This window comes from Dreissena polymorpha, chromosome 4 (genome assembly GCF_020536995.1).
Source record: "Dreissena polymorpha isolate Duluth1 chromosome 4, UMN_Dpol_1.0, whole genome shotgun sequence".
NCBI classification, from domain to species: Eukaryota; Metazoa; Mollusca; class Bivalvia; order Myida; family Dreissenidae; genus Dreissena; species Dreissena polymorpha.
In genome coordinates this window covers 27,754,958-27,772,196 of record NC_068358.1, presented here as the reverse complement: position 1 = coordinate 27,772,196, position 17,239 = coordinate 27,754,958, and the positions used below count along the sequence as shown (strand labels likewise).

At 40.2% G+C, this 17,239-nt stretch overlaps 1 protein-coding gene across 1 annotated transcript in view; it reads right to left on the bottom strand.

Moving 5' to 3' along the window:
• LOC127878309 (uncharacterized) overlaps positions 1-17,239 on the bottom strand; it is a 157,697-nt gene that overhangs the window by 36,571 nt on the left and 103,887 nt on the right. The window contains exons 52-65 of the mRNA XM_052424831.1: positions 16,433-16,567; positions 15,788-15,923; positions 13,874-13,963; positions 13,216-13,442; positions 12,136-12,274; positions 10,290-10,495; positions 8,738-8,854; positions 6,248-6,401; positions 5,376-5,476; positions 4,684-4,756; positions 3,266-3,412; positions 2,532-2,582; positions 1,000-1,167; positions 145-223 (exon numbers count right to left, since the gene is read on the bottom strand). Of these exons, the coding sequence (XP_052280791.1) occupies positions 145-223; positions 1,000-1,167; positions 2,532-2,582; positions 3,266-3,412; positions 4,684-4,756; positions 5,376-5,476; positions 6,248-6,401; positions 8,738-8,854; positions 10,290-10,495; positions 12,136-12,274; positions 13,216-13,442; positions 13,874-13,963; positions 15,788-15,923; positions 16,433-16,567 (1,823 nt within the window). The remainder of the gene's footprint in view (positions 1-144; positions 224-999; positions 1,168-2,531; positions 2,583-3,265; positions 3,413-4,683; positions 4,757-5,375; positions 5,477-6,247; positions 6,402-8,737; positions 8,855-10,289; positions 10,496-12,135; positions 12,275-13,215; positions 13,443-13,873; positions 13,964-15,787; positions 15,924-16,432; positions 16,568-17,239) is intronic.

Sequence of the window (17,239 nt, the reverse complement as noted above, 5' to 3'; positions counted from 1 at the left end):
CTTCCGTTCACCTGGTTCTCGTTTTCACAGACATCATTGTGTACCTCCATTCGCCTTGTTTTCGTATTCACATACAACATTTTGTACTTCCGCACACCTGGTTCTTGTATTCACAAAAAACGACATTTTTTTACTTCCGCTCACCTGGTTCTCGCGCGTTTTCCCGTGCCGCACGTGACGTCACAGTCGCCCCAGGCCGACCACGGGGACCAGTTAGGCAGGCCTGAAAATGTACGGGACAGTGTAATGAAAACATCTTAGCCGGGTACGATATATTTCTTCACACATGGTGAATTATCAACCAATTGCCTCAAGAGAAAGTCGTTTGGTCGACGTTGATATGATACACTATGTGACTTTTAACCAATATATTGGTGCCCGATTGAATCAAATGCCTTTCGAGGTACCCTCAAGTCGATTTCTTGGGTAGAACCAGTAGTTGGTGTCGTTGTGGAAGACTTTTATCCAATATTTTACAGAGTTCTCTCAACTATTTTACAGAGTTCTACACCCTACCTTTTTACCGAGATCTATCTTATATTTTACAGAGTTCTCTGCCCTATTTTATTAACTTTTCTCCCCATGTTTACACTGCAAAATAGGGGAGATTAAGCTGTAAAATTGGAGAATAACTCCGTAAAATAGGGGCGATAAATATTAGGACCCCAAATTCAAACCCCACTGCAACCCATCATAACAGTAAAAAAATATGTCTAAGAATAAAGCGAAATAACGGGACGTTATGCATGTGCGTAGGATGCCGTCCCAGGTAAGACTGTGCTTGTATGGTATGTTCGTTATAAGGAAGGCTCTTCTTAGCGAATATCCAGTAAAGATGGAAAGTGACGTCCCTGATAAGCTGTGCGAACTAAATTGCTTATCTGAGGCGGCACTTCACGCACATGCATTAAACTCCGTTTTCCCAGCAAGGCACATTTAATGAAGTCAATGCCATACAAAACCACTGGCACATACATTTAATTGAGCCGCCGTCCTTACCATAGGCACAGTCTGCGAGTCTGCAAGGTCGGGAACCAGTGGCGTCACCGGCACACATGGCGCCGCCGGGACCCGGTGGTGGCTGGTTGCACAACCGGTACCGTGTCTCCTCCCCGGGGCCGCACGACCGTGTACAGCGCGACCAGGGCGACCATGTTCCCCATCCGCCTAGAATCAACCCCCCGAAAACATATGAAACAATTATTTTTACTATAAAAACTGATACTGTAAAATCATTTGTATTCGTGTGACGTTAGTTTTGGTTGAATTCGTTGTTTTACCGTTCCACGAACTAAACACAAACACATCGGAATATTAAAACAACGGAAATTCAACATTTTACCAAAATCAGATATCCACTCTTAAATCTGTTCACGAAAAGTCATTTCTAAAAAAAAAGGAAGATCATGCTGACCAAAATACATGATTTTAGTTAGTTTAAACCTATTTATTTTAGCTCGGTTGCATCGAAAGCGTCAAGCTTATTGTAACGCTCTCGAGTCCGATTCCTGGGCCTAGAACCAGTACTTGGTGTCTTTTATTGAGATCTAAACAACTCATCCACAGTGGAGATGGAACCGGCGACCACCCGGTCGTTAGGCGGACACCATATCCGTAACACCACGGCGACCTTAAATGATTTTAATGTAAAAAGCAGTGAGTTTTATAATGAAGACCACACAAACCATCATCAAAATCCCTAGATGGGTCATACTAATAATAAGAATATATTTTCACATTGTATTGAATGATTTTGCGGAGTTAGCGTGATCACAACAACCATCTCTTGTTTACAATATTTATAAGACGCGTTCTGAGAAAACGGGGCTAAATGCATGTGCGGAAAGTGTCATCTCAGATTAGCCTGTACAGTCCGCACAGGCTAATCAGGGACGACACTTTCCGCTTTTCTGGTATTTTTGCGTTTAAAGGAAGTTTCTTCTACACGAAAATCCAGTTAAGGCGGAAAGTGTCGTTCCTGCGGACTGCACAGGCAAATCTGGGATGACACTTAACGCACATGCATTAAGCCCAGTGTTCTCAGAACGAAACTCATATAGGCATCGCTCTGGGAAATTGGGTCTTAATGCAAATGCGTAAAATGTCGTCCCATATACAGATAAGCCTATCCGCAAGGCTAATCAGGGACTATACTTTTCGCATTTATGGAATTGTAAAGAAATCTCTTGTAAAATGTCGTCCCACTAGAGAAGCCAGTCCGCAAAGCTAATCAGGGACCATACTTTTCCCATTTAAAGAATTTAAAAGAAGGCTCGTCTGAACGATACTGAAATCAGACACTTTACGCACTTGCCTAAAGCTCGTCTGAACGATACTCAAATCAGACACTTTACGCACTTGCATTAAGCTCAGTATTTTTCAGGACAAGACTCAATTATTGTTCAGGGCTCGACTACCGGTAATGCAATTTCGCGTGTTGACATCAAGGGTCTCTGCTAAGAATAGGAATTTATTTATTATAAGCAATGCGACATGAATGTGTAAGTCACTCTCGACACACTGTACCGTACCGTTCTGTGCCGGCGTGGTTGTCTCAAACTTGGTGGTGGTGGTGGTCTCCTCTAAAACAAGACGAAGGTCGTCAGTTTTATATTCTATCAATACGAGGGCTGTTAATTGTATACTCTATTAAAAGCCAGGGCTGTCAATTTTATATTCTTTCAATAACGAGGGCTAGCAATTTTATATTCTATCAATAACGAGGGCTAGCAATTTTATATTCTATCAATACGAGGGCTGTCAATTGTATATTCTATCAATTTATTTATGTATTAACTTGAAATGTGAATTATATTTGAGTACAGTTATAGTTGGGTAGTTTAATACTGGCTATTTGTGCCGCCCTCTGGAAAACGGGGCTTAGTGCATGTGCGTAAAATATCGTCTCAGATGAGCCTGTGCATGCGCTTAGGCTAATCGGTGGCGACACTTCCCGCTTTTAAGGTATGTTCATTTAAAAGAAGACACATGCAAGCGAAAATCCAGTTAAGACGGAAAGGGTCGTCTTTAATTAGTCTGTGTTGACTGTACAGGCCGCGTGAGACGACACTTAACGCACATGAATTTTCCCAGAGCGCGGTGGAATTGTGTCCTTTAGAATGATCATATGTTACCATGTCACATGAGAATCTAGAATAATTACCCGTCAATTCCCCTGGGCTTTTATTGACGGACTGCACATGCTAATCTGGGACGACACTTTGTGCATATGAATAAAGCTCCGTTTTCCCAGTGATGTACTCACCGTTAGCGCGACAACATGGCCCAAAGTCCGCACCCGGGAAGTATGTGCAGCGGTCACTCGGCCTCGGACACGTTGCGCCCGCGGCCCCTCCGCATATGACCTGTTGACCTCCCTGCACTACCGGCTCGTACCCGAAACCGCCGCACACTGCGGGCAGAACAAGGCACATATTACACGACAGGTTAATACAATATTGATGACTACTTTAAATAGGGGATATTTTTTGGATTTTGTGGAATATCGATTTTAATTCTCAAATTGTCATAGAAAATATTATTTTTTTCTATTAACACGAGTGAATTAATATCGATATTCGACCAAATCCAACAAATTTTCTTTTTATTGAATGTTTACAAATTATATATTTTTTATTTTTGCTCAAATAATGATGTCGAAACGCCATGAAAATGACGGCATTTCACAGTATAAAAGTAAATTGTATCGATAATTTTTAATGTTAATTTTCCAAACAAAATATAGTCAATGGTTTTTATATTTCCAATACTCAACTTTACATGCTTTGAACGAAAAACAAAACAACATATAAATAAACATCAACAGTTGAGTAAAACAACCCACTAAAATAACCAAACTGTGTTTTAGTCTTTAGTTTAAACCAATTTATTGAAACGCTCTCGAGTCTGTTTCCTGGAACTATAACCAATACTTGGTGTCTGTGGTATCGATGGAACGCTCCCTCGAACCCGTGACCTCCAGTTTGATAGGCGGACACCATATCCGCTACGCCACGGTTTAAATCTTTGTGCGTGCTTAACAGTGATGTTTTTCGCTTCATAACAAAGTGTGCCTTTTGATTGGGTAAAAAAACGTGACAAACCATAAATTTAAAAAATAAACAGATTAATATTATATAAACATTATACCAATTGTTAATAAGTGCATGATCAGCTGCTTTATAAAATGTATATGATCAACTGCTAGGGAATTTAATTGCTGTATAATTAACTGAACAAACCATATTTAGTTTATTGGAAAAGATTGGCATATATTTGTGGGAAATGTTGGTCAGATGTTTGGGAAAAAAATATTACCTTTTGCCATTTGGAAACAGCCTTTTTAAAAAACTTTTTTGCAATTGGGAAACAGCATGTAAGAGGCTATAATTTTGGTAAAAAAAATGAGTCGCGTTCTGAGAAAACTGGGCATACTGCATGTGCGTAAAGTGTCGTTCCAGATTAGCCTGTACAGTCCGCACAGGCTAATCAGGGACGACACCTTCCGCTTTTATGACATTTTTCCTTTATATGAAGTCTCTTCTTAGCGAAAATCCAATTTAGGCGGAAAGTGTCGTCCTTGATTAGCCTGTGCGGACTGCACATTCTAATCTGGGACGACACTTTACGCACATGCATTATGCCCAGTTTTCTAAGAACGCGACTCAAATATTCCCTTCTTACCATCAGCAGGTGTGGTGGTGGTGCAGTTTTCTTCGTCCCGGCAGTCATAACAGTTGCATTTCCCATCACACAACTAAAAACAGAAGATATTGAAATCAGATTTATATCATTTTCGTCTCGATTTTGCAAACACGTGCTAAAAACCTGTGCGTAAGTAGTCGTTCCAAATTAGCCTATGCAGTCTGCGAAGGTTAAGCAAGGACGACGCTTTCCGCTTTTATGGTATTTTTTCATTTTTGGGAATCGTCCTTGGAACAAAAATCGGCGCAATGCGGAAAGTGTTATCTCTGATTTAACTCTGCGGACTGCACAGGCTAATCTGGGACGAAACTTCACGCACATTCATTAAGCTCAGTCATCCAGAACGATGCTCATACAATCTCGTCTGCATTGTAAAAATACGTCTTTTAACATTTATAACAACGCTACATGACCACATTTTCTATTAGGCAAATGTGCGCAGTAAATACTAATTCTTATAGCAATCCATGATCTTTTGAATCGCACGGAGCACCGTTATCCTTTATGCTGGCTTGGATCAATGTCCTTACAACGGAAGCTCATGGGGCCGAATAGACGGCTAGTCACAAATCTTGCTCAAGTTCACTACAATAACATACCACAGACAAAAATATAGCAAATATATAAACATTGCGTTAAAAATTGTAATACAAAGGCATTGATACACCAACCTCTTCAGCGTGCACACAAGTACTTCCAGCATCGCACGAGAAATAGCACGTGATCGGTTCCGGTGTCGTCGTCAATGGTGTGGGGGCGATTGTTGTCGCCACTGGAACATCATGAAACATGGATAAATGGTGAATTACTAACCGTGGGGCAACCCATATGGCACTAACAAAACAAAAGCCTCGTCCTGGAAAAACTGGGCTTTATGTACGCGCGAAGTGTTGTCCCAGATTAGCCTGTGCAGTTTCGCACAGCTACTCAGTGAGGGCACTCATCGCTAAACTGAATTTTCGTTTTGAAGTGACTAATTTCGGACTGTAAAAAAGAATATGTCAAGAAATATTACGCACATGCATTAAGACCAGGTTTTCCAGAACGAGGCTTTAATAACCGTGAGTTTGATGATTAAAAAACACTCCTCCCAATTTGTAAAATAGCTTCTTCAAAGCTTATGAAAAGTTGTTTATATAAATTGATATGCATTCGACGATAGACTATCACCATCAAACTTCGCCAGTGATATCCATTTTGACACCACTGGAAATAACGTATGACTCATCAAATACATCCCTTATGACGTCATCGATAAATATCGCCTATGACATCATCATTGTTCATCACCTTTGGCATCAGCAGTGTGCATCACTCATTACATCATCGATGCATATCGCCTATGGCATCATGATACAACATCAGTGAAATCACATATGACATCATCTATGACATCATTAGTTTGACATCATCTTTGACATCACCATGTCCTAATTGACTTATATCGTAAGTGACAACATCTATTACCAAATGATTGAAATAATCCGTGTGTTCATCTTACAAGCATAATCTATGACATCATCAATGACACGATCATACGTACCCTCTGGTGTGTAGCAGGCGTGTATCTCAAGGTCAGACACCTGTGACTGCGTGTTCTTGGTTGGACTCACGTAAATGTAGACCTTGTCACCGGTCTGCCCGTAAAAGTTGTACGTGATACGCTTATGATGGACGGGCGTGTTGCACTTGATCTTCTACAAAAACAAGCAACGTGCTTTGCGTAATTAAGCCTAGCACTGGGAAAACTGGGCCTTATGCATGTGCATAGAGCGTCGTCCCAGATAAGCCTGTACCGTCCGCACAGGCCGATCATGGAATACACTTTATGAAATTTTGTGTTTACAAGTAGTCTTTTCTAAACTAAAATCCATTTAGGGCGGAAAGTGTCGACCCTGATAAGCTTGTGAAACTGAAAGTGCTAATCTTGGACGACACTTATTACACTTGCTTGACGCCAAGTTTTGCTAGAAAGAAAGCTCAATTTATTTATTGCATGGTGTATGGGCAGATGGAATAATCACGTGATAGCCAAGATGGCGATCTCCATGCCGAGACAGGCTTTTTTCGTTGATTTCAGTTATTTTTTTAAGCGTATAAACTGCACACAAAAAAATCTGCCTCGGCATGGACGTCGCTATCGTGTTTGTCCCGTGTTAATCCCCTCTGGTACTGGAGTATAAATCTTAATCTTCTGCAACAAGACAAACGCATTACGTTGCAAAGAAAAGTAACGTCACGTTATGCGAACATTTACGTTTACGTTAATAATATTTTAAATGAAAAAGTCAGGATTGCTCTGCGTAATAAATCGAACACACAAACAGTTCTATATTAGAATCAGATTTTTTTACCAAAACCGTCAACCATCATCGTCACTTTCATCATTAGCCGTATAATCATCATCGTCGTCGTCGTCATACTCCTTTCATCATCATCACCACCATCAATATACTCGTCATCATCAATGTAATAATTTTTAGCTTTTTAATCATCAGTATCTAAAGCATCATTATGAGTATTATCTATTGAAGCGTAAATCACTAAGTTAGCTGTACTGGTCTCAGTAAAGTTTAAAGCCACATACCTTGAAATGAAATACATGGCATAGTAAATTTAAGTATAAATAAGAAACATATTTTATCTATGCCAATTAGAATATATATGGTGGTTACAGGGTAGAAATCCGTCTCTTTTGCGCTTTAAGACTTAAAAATAATCGCGTTTGTCGAAATGGACATATACGTCTAGAAATTCTACTTTCGGTTTTACCGTTTGAAAAAAAATAAATTACTTGCTAATTTGGCTACATATTCAATTTTATCTATCTCAATTAGAATATACCTGGTTGTTACATGGTAGAAATCCGTCCTTTTTGCGCTTAAAACTAAAAAATAATCGCGTTTGTCGAAATGTACGTACACGTATAGAAATCCTACTTTCGGTTTTAAAATTTAAAAAAATTAAAAATTACTTGTTAACTAGGCTAAAGATTTAATGACAATTGTGCACACTTGAAATTGCATCTATATGTATTGATTAACGTGTACTTCATTTTAAGGTGTGTGGCTTTAACACTTGACTAATACTACAATCAATCATGCCTTTTCCCGTGCACGGTAGGTCATGAAGGTCCAATCACGTACGTCGAACGATATACATGTGTCATTCGAGACATTTCATTGAATAAATAAGATCGTTGCTATTTATATTAGTTCACATATAGGACACATAACATAATGTATATGTGCCTTACTTAATATACAACAGTAGATAGGGGCCCAGATATTTCACTGAGAAGATGCATAATGCACAGCATGTTTCCACTGAGCCTGTTTTCAGCTCAGCTCTGCTTTTGTGTTCGTCTTTTGTCCGACGTCTGTCCTGCGTCGTCCGTCATAAACATTTCGTTTAAACCTTTTCATTTTTGACTAATTGCTTATAAAGCCTTAGGCTTATTTGAAAAGCTTTCGAGTCCCTTTCCTGGTACTAGAAGCAGTACTTGTTGTCTCTGGATCTAAAGAACGCTCCCACGGTGGGGATCGAACCCTTGACCTCACGATCGATAGGCGGACACCATATCCACTACGCCATGACCTTTGCCTTGTAAACATTCAAGCAGTCAGTGCCAGGTTAATATTGGTGAGCTAATAGTATGGATGTTTCAATGCATGTAACAAGATGGATCCCACACAGTATGCAACACTTATCTCGCTCGTGCCCACTTTGGTTCGTTGACATCACCAGTAATATCACCATGACATCATAATTGACGTCATATATTACGTCATAAGTGATTATGTTAGACCATTATTACCTCGCTCGTGTCCACGTTCTGATTGTTGACATCATCAGTTATATCACTATGACATCATAATTGACGTCATATATTAAGTCATAAGTGATTAGGTTAGACCATGCTTACCTCGCTAGTGTCCACGTTCTGATCGTTGACATCCTCAGTAGTAACACCATTACATCATAATTGACGTCATATATTACGTCATTAGTGGTTATGCCAGACAATGCTTACCTCGCTCGTGTCCACGTTCTGGTCGTTCCTGTTGAAAAGACTAAGCACGACAAACTTAGAGAACCTCAGGGTGAATGTCACCTTGTATACAACAGCGTGGCCCTCACGTGCATTGATCTGAAAAACATGTGAACCGCACTCTGGGAAAACCGGGCTTAATGCATGTGCGTACACTGTCATCCCAGATTAGCCTGAGCATTTTCCCCAGGATAATCAGGGACGAAACAATCAGCAAAGACTTGCTTTCGTTAAGAAAATTTTTCGTAAAATCAAAAGAGTCCTTAGAAGCGGAAAGTGCGTACTCCACAAGCTAATTTGGGACGACCACAGTTACTTGTCATCTCAGATTAGCGTAAGCAGTTCGCACAGGCTTGTCAGGGACGAAACTTTCGGCAAAGACTGGATTTTTAGTAAGATACATTTTCTGGCATACATAAAAGTCCTAAGAAGCAAAAAGTGAGGACTGCACAGGCTAGTTTGAAACTACCACAGTTTACCCACATGTATTAAGTGCCGTATTTCCAGATAGAGCAAGTCTAACCTCAAGAGATATTTTAGTACTTTTTTCTAAACAATATTGGCTTATAAACACACGTTTGATTGTTTCTGTGTAGACAATTCTAATTTTGTTAAAAATTCATAAAAATATCATCGAATAAGCCGGGTGTTTGGAAACATTGGTTTTAAACATGTGCGTAAAGTGTCGTCCCAGATTAGAAATTACAGTCCGCACAGGATAATCAGGGAAGACACTTTCCGCTTAATGGTATTTTTCAACTAAGGAAGTCTCTTCTAAGCAAACTCCAGTTAAGGCGGAAAGTGTCGTTACATATAAGCCTGTGCGAAATGCACAGACCAATCTAGGACGAAACTTTACAAACATGAATTAAGCACAGTTTTCCCGGAACGATGCTTAAAATATTGAGTACAAACCCCCGGTTTGACAAAACAACCAAACATCAACTCATTAAATAACCCAAACATAATTTATCTTAAGAAATAACGCTAAAAAATATTTCTTTACAGTACATATGAGCAACGTTATGGAATAATGACTTATTGCATGTGCGTGAACACATGTGCACTCCGTACATGCTAATCAGGGACGACACTTTCCGCTTTTATGGAATGTTCCAAAACGAAATTCCAAATAAGCAGAAAACCTCATCCCTGATTAGCATTTGTGGACTTCTCAGGCCATTTGGGGATGATATTTTACGCACATGCATTTAGCCCCGTTTTCCCAAAGCGAGACTTATATACAGTACGTGTCATAATTTGAGTCGAGTTCTGAGAAAACTGGGCATAATGCATGTGCGTAAAGTGTCGTCCCAGATTAGCATGTGCAGTCCGCACAGGCTAATCAGGGACGACACTTTCCGCCTAAACTAGATTTTATGCTAAGAAGAAACTTTTTTTAAACAGAAAATAGCATAAAGGCGGAAAGTGTCGTCCATGATTAGCCTGTGCGTACTGAACAGGCTAATCTGGGACGACACTTAACGCACACGCATTATGCCCAGTTTTCTCAAAATGCGGCTCATTGTATCACCTGAAAGAACAGGTAGGGGTACGTCTCCACATCGTCCGTCGTCGGCGACCAGAATCCATTGGACCCCTTTAAAGCCTGCACGGCCTTGGCCCCTGACATCTGGGAGGAGGCCCCTGCTAGGCCGTCCACGCGTGAGAAGTTGATGACCTTGACCTCGCACTCGGGGGGCGACGTGTAGGAGTTGGACGAGTAGGCGGGTGTGGTAACTGAAAAAGAGAACAGGATGACGTGAGCCTTGTTACGCTGAAACTGAGCTAAATGCATGTGTGTGAAGTGTCGTCGCAGATAAGCCTGTGAAGTCTGCACTGGTTATTCAGGGTCGACGCTCTTTGCCTTAACTGGACTTTCGTAAGAACAAACTACGTTTACACAAACAATGCCATAACAGCGGACAGTGTCATCCTTGATTAGCCTATGCGGGCTGCACACTTTACATGCATTAAGCCCGGTGTTCTCAAAGAAAGAGGCAGATTGCTTATTGAGTTTAAAGTTCCTACGGGTAGGCGCGCATTGGTTGTCAAAGATCGATAAATCAATAATCGTAACCACAGACCCACAGGGGTTATGTGAAGTAGGCCACGGAGTATAATGGAATGGAAAATGAAATGAAGAAAAGTGCAGCATCATCGTTCAAACTCTCATACATACCAACATTCAAGCAGGCCCAGATATAAAGGTTGATACATACCAAGATCGAAGCAGGTCCAGATATTTAGGGTGATAATACCAACATCGAAGCAGGCCCAGATATTGAGGGTGATACATACCAACATCAAAGCAGGCCCTTATAATGAGGGTGATACATTCCAACATCAAAGCAGGCCCAGATATTGAGGGTGATATATACCTACATCGAAGCAGGCTCAGATATTGAGGGTGATACATACCAACATCGAAGCAGGCCAAGATATTTAGGGTGATACATACCTAAATCGAACAGGTCCAGATATTGAGAGTGATACATACCTACATCGAAGCAGGCCCAGATATTGAGGGTTATACATACCTACATCGAAGCAGGCCCATATATTGAGGATGATTCATACCAACATCGAAGCAGGCCCAGATATTGCGGGTGATACATACCAACATCGAAGCAGGTCCACATATTGAGGGTGATACATACCTACATCGAAGCAGGCCCATATATTGAGGATGATTCATACCAACATCGAAGTAGGCCCAGATATTGAGGGTGATACATACCTACATCGAAGCAGGCCCATATATTGAGGATGATTCATACCAACATCGATGCAGGCCCAGATATTGCGGGTGATACATACCAACATCGAAGCAGGTCCACATATTGAGGGTGATACATACCTACATCGAAGCAGGCCCATCTATTGAGGATGATTCATACCAACATCCAAGTAGGCCCAGATATTGAGGGTGGTACATGCCAACATCGAAGCAGGTCCACATATTGAGGGTGATACATACCTACATCGAAGCAGGCCCATATATTGAGGATGATTCATACCAACATCGAAGTAGGCCCAGATATTGAGGGTGATACATACCTACATCGAAGCAGGCCCATATATTGAGGATGATTCATACCAACATCGAAGCAGGCCCAGATATTGCGGGTGATACATACCAACATCGAAGCAGGTCCACATATTGAGGGTGATACATACCTACATCGAAGCAGGCCCATCTATTGAGGATGATTCATACCAACATCGAAGTAGGCCCAGATATTGAGGGTGATACATACCAACATCGAAGCAGGTCCACATATTGAGGGTGATACATACATACATCGAAGCAGGCCCAGATATTGAGGGTGATACATACCAAAAGCGAAGCAGGTCCACATATTGAGGGTGATACATACCAACATCGAAGCAGGCCCAGATATTGAGGGTGAGGGTGATGGGAAGGTCGGCCTGTAGTTTTTCCAGCACGACTACCACCACCTGGTTGGCCATCATTCCTGTTGGTAGAGGGATCGGGGCGTCCGTGACTGGAATAGGCTGAAATAAGTGGTGAAAAGTTTTAATAAGTGACAAGCTTAAATAATTGCCAATTAGAAATGAGTAAAAAGTCGAACTAAGAGAAAAGTTTAAATAAGTTTAAAGTGGAAATAAGTGAACAGAGTAAGTTAGGGAAAAGTTGAAATAAGTGAAAGTGGAATAAAGTGTTAAAATGTAATTAAGGGAATATTTTTAATAAGTGAAAAGGGGAAATTAGTGAACAGTTTAAGTAAGGGAACAGTTTAAATAAGTAAAGAGATAGTTAAGTGAAAAGTTAAAGTAAGTGAATAGTATAAATATTTGGAAAAAAGAGAAAAGTTAAAAGTTTAAATAAGGGACATGTTGGAAAAAAGTGGAACGTTTACAAAGATGGAATGTTGAATGAAGTGACAGATGGTGAAAAGCTGAAATAAGTACCAAACGGTGAAAACTTGAAATAAGTTACAGGTGATGAGAAGTTGAAATACGTGAGATGGGATGAAAAATTGAAATAAGTGCAAGCGGTAAAGTTGAAATAAGTGACAGGTGGTGAAATGTTTAAAAAAGTTACATGCTGTGACATGTAAAAGTAAACGACTGTGGATAAAAAGTTCAAATAAGTGGAAGGCGATGAAATATTAAACAATTTACAAGTGGTGAAATGCTGATATGAATGGCAAGTGGTGAAAAGTTTAAATAGTAGCTAGCGGTGGAAAGTTTAAATAAGTGAGAAGAGGTGAAAAGATTAAATAAGTATGAAGAGGTGAAACGTTTAAATAAGTGACAACAAGCGTTTTGAAGTGGACATAAGGGGCTGGCGGTGAATGGTGGAAATAAGTGACAAGCGGTGAAAAGTTAAAATAACTGAAAGGTTGGCGAATAGTCGTTAGAACCTTATACCGAAGGTTATTGTTGGGTTGGTCAAATTCATACTAAGATATTATATGATTCAATTCTCTTACTTGCCCTCCCATGTACGGTATATATTTCGTCTCCCCAGGTAACTGTATAAGGATCTTTATAGTAAGGATGTTCCCATGCGTTGGCAGCACCAGCTTGTCAAGCGCCGCGCCCCCATTGAAGTTGACCGCCACCCTAAGGTTGGCTTCGAACGACACCGCCGGGCCTGCGGGGTTTCCGGGCAACAGGCGACGGAGGTCGAGCGTCTTATCGGAGGTTTCCAGGGACTCTAGAATATGCTAGTTTTTTTTAAACCGTGTGGCAGATGATAGTGTGGCTAAAAATGATGATAATTCACTGTATACGCCTTTTTCTAAATAACAAAGATATCGATCAATTAATTTTAAACATAAAATATTTATGTTGTGGTCTTAGCTAGAAACGCTGTATCCAACAGTTTTTTATTTGAGCCGCGTTCTACAAATGGGTCTAATGTGTTGTTGCAGAATAGCCTGTAAATTTCGCAACGACTATTTACGGACAAACTTTCCGCACGAACTTGAATTTCGTTTTAGAAGAGGCTCCTTTACACGAAAAAATCAATAAAAGCAGATAGTGTCGTTCCTGTCTAGCCTATTCGGACTGCACAGGCTAATCTGGGATGACATTTTCTACTAAATGCATCAGGTCTTTTTTACCCAGAACGAGGCTCATACATACCTGGGGACAGAATGCTGCGCTCCAACATGCTCTCAGCTTCACAGGGGACTGTACTCTCGGACATTGTAGTTAAGGCAGGAGTAGTCGTCCCTAGAATAAATTTTTAGTGATATACATAATGCTTCATAAGGGACTGTACTCTCTGAAATGGGAGTGTAAGCTGGTCGTCCCTGGCATAGACACGTACTGGTAGACATAATACTTCATAGAGGACTGTACTCTCCGACATGGGAGTGAAGGCTGGAGTTGTCATCCCTGTAATACACATGTACTGATATGAGTCATGAAGATTAAAGAAACATATCAATACAAATAGTTTTTATACAGGAGTTCGCCGTCGTGGAAGAAAAGCTGTATTGACAATGTGAAAAAGTGGACGTCCATCCCAATGGAATGAGCTTATCTTAGCAGCCCACAACAGAATTGACCGGCGGAGGATCTTTTTGTCGCCGTTCCTCGTTTATTTCAAACGGCCAGAACTTTCAAAGGAATGATGATTATGATGGTGGTTGTGGTGGTGGTGATGATGGTGATGATGATGATGATGAAGATGATGATGAGGATGATGACGATAATGATAATGAAGAAGAAGAAGAAGAAGATGATGATGGTTGATAATAAGTTGTCTCTGCATTTAGGTAAGACGGAGTCTATTCTTTTTGGTTCTAGGGATAGAATCAGGTCAAACCCTTCTCTCGATATTTCTTGTAATGGTACCATTATTGAATCTACATCTTCAGTCAAAACCTAGGGGCTACATTGGATCAAACTTTGTCCTTTGAAACCACGGCTCGTTCAGTCATTCAGAAGGCCAACTTCAGGTTAAAATATCTATATAGAAAGAAACATATCTCACCAGCAAACCCAGAAACTTCTTGTCATGTCTTTGATCCAATGTCATTTTGATTATGCTTGCTCTATTTGGTACCATAGTCTCACCAAAGTGTTACAAAATAAGCTCCAAACCACCCAGAATAAGTTATTGCGGTTTGTCCTTGGTCTCGATGCAAGGGCACATATTGGGCCAGAACACTTTCGATGGCTCAACTGGCTACCAGTCAATAAATGTGTACACCAGATTGTTCTTGGCCATGATACGAAAAGATAACACATTTATTTTCTGTCCTAAATGTAAACGTATATTCATGTTTTTAAATGTGATTTATTTTCTGTTCAAAATGTGATAACATCATTGTTCCCCTTTTCCTCTTTTATCTCATACAATTAAATGCATCTGTATGCGATTTATTCAAACTTTGATTACGTTTACATTTAGGACAGAAAATGTGTTATTTTTTATATTTTATATGGTATAAGTGATATGCCCGTTAATGTTCGCGCCTAAGACATAGATATCGTAGAGTCCACAATTAATTGCGATTCTGCACATTGCATTACAACAGTAGACGTGAGTTGCATTACAAAAAAAATGTGACTTTATATACTCAATAAAGGGTTGCGACATTTCAGATAATGAAAAACTGTAATTGCATTTTACATGCCCTTTTAATGCTATTGATCAGTCACAAGTTAGACATTCGTTTGTGGTTCGCTGACCTAATAAACCTAATAAAACTTCCTGTTGATTGGAGATATAACAATGTCACCAATTTGTTAGAGCCATGTTGCACTAAGAAACAAGATAAAATAGTTATACATGATATAAAAGATTCATCAATTGCCTCCGAAAAATCCGAATACTGCGTAATCATCCATATTCGTAACCATAAAAAAATCGTGTTTTCATTTCAATGGTTTTCGTGGAAAATTCGTGGATTTCTGATTTTTGAGCACAACAAAATAGGAATTTAAGTTGTTCGACGTGTTTGTGTTGAATTCGTTGATCGGTAAACCCACGAAATCAACGAGAATTAATGTCCCTTAAAATAATTGTTTGTGAGTAGATTGATATACCTGGAACAAAGCAACCCCAAATCTGCAGAGTCATCAAGATGGCGTCCTGCGCGATGTTCTTCTCCACCACCTCGAGGACCACGCGCGCTATCGGCAGGTTCCTAGGCATTTGAATGGCTGCGTCAACCGGAAGTGGCTGCAACAGGATGTCAATGAAAGGAGCCGCGTTTTCGGGAAAACTGATCGTAAAGTGTCGACGCAGATTAGCCTGTGAAATCCGCACAGGCTTATCGGCGACGATGCTTTCCGCCGTAACTGAATTTTAGAATTTTACAAATCACCATAACGATTATGAAACAGAACAGTACAAAATTTGATGTACAAGAGTGCTATTTGCTGCTGTTTCAACTCGATCAAGCTGTACATACCATGTTGCAAAGCGATCATAACGCAAATTCCATGATTTAACGCGATCATGCCGTAGATACCACATTTCTGGTAAGGTTCAGTAACGTTTTATTGTTATTAACGATGTACTTGTAAATTTGTAATTTGTGTCTCTCATGAAGACCACTACTGTGTATCATAATTATTCATTGTTTGTTATTTAACAGCAGAATAGCAAAATGCAACACATGCATTAAGCCCGGTTTTCCCATAACGAGGCTGATACGAATACTAGTGTGTTACAACTGTGGCACATACCTTGCCGCTGTTAAGAGTGACCAGAGTGCCGTCGCCAGGCCTGGTGTAGAAGACGAACACCCCCTTGATGTTGGTATGGTCCGGCAATTCCAAGCGGTCCACAATCACCCCAGATGGAGGTAGGTCTACCGTGACCTGGAACATAGAGCAGAGAAATCAACAACAGTGGTTCCTAACTCAAGAGATAAGATTTGAGTATCCAATCTGCTGAGTATTAAGAATGTCGGTCGGGAAACAAACAATCTCAAATCTCGTCGATATGAGTATGTACATATTCTTTCTCAAACTCATGTTTGAGTCAGACTCAAAAGCTGTTATGTAAACACTTTGAGCATGATGGCCACACTGTCAGATCTAAAACAGTTAGAAAGACACACACACACACACACACACACACACTTAAATTTGACTCATAATAACATAAGTATGATCGTTATACTAGGCCATGGTCGTGATTTTTTGCGTACAACACTTTTGTTTGCCGATGCACTTACTTTGCCATTGTTAAAGATATACTTAATAGTCTTATAACAAATAAGACAAAATGAAATGTAATAATTGCGATCTCTTGAAAGTAATTTAGTTTTAACAGATCGGTGTGATATACCACCTTAAAGTTGAACAGCGATCTAGGAAAACAAGTCTTAAAGCATGTACACAAAGTCTCGTCACAAAGTCTCGTCACAAGTTTGCCTATGCATTTCACACTGGCGTATCAGGAACGACACTATCCGCTTGTATGGAATTTCTCTTTAAAGGAAATGGTTTTTTAAACCATACTCTAGTCTAGGCGGAAAGTGTCGCCCC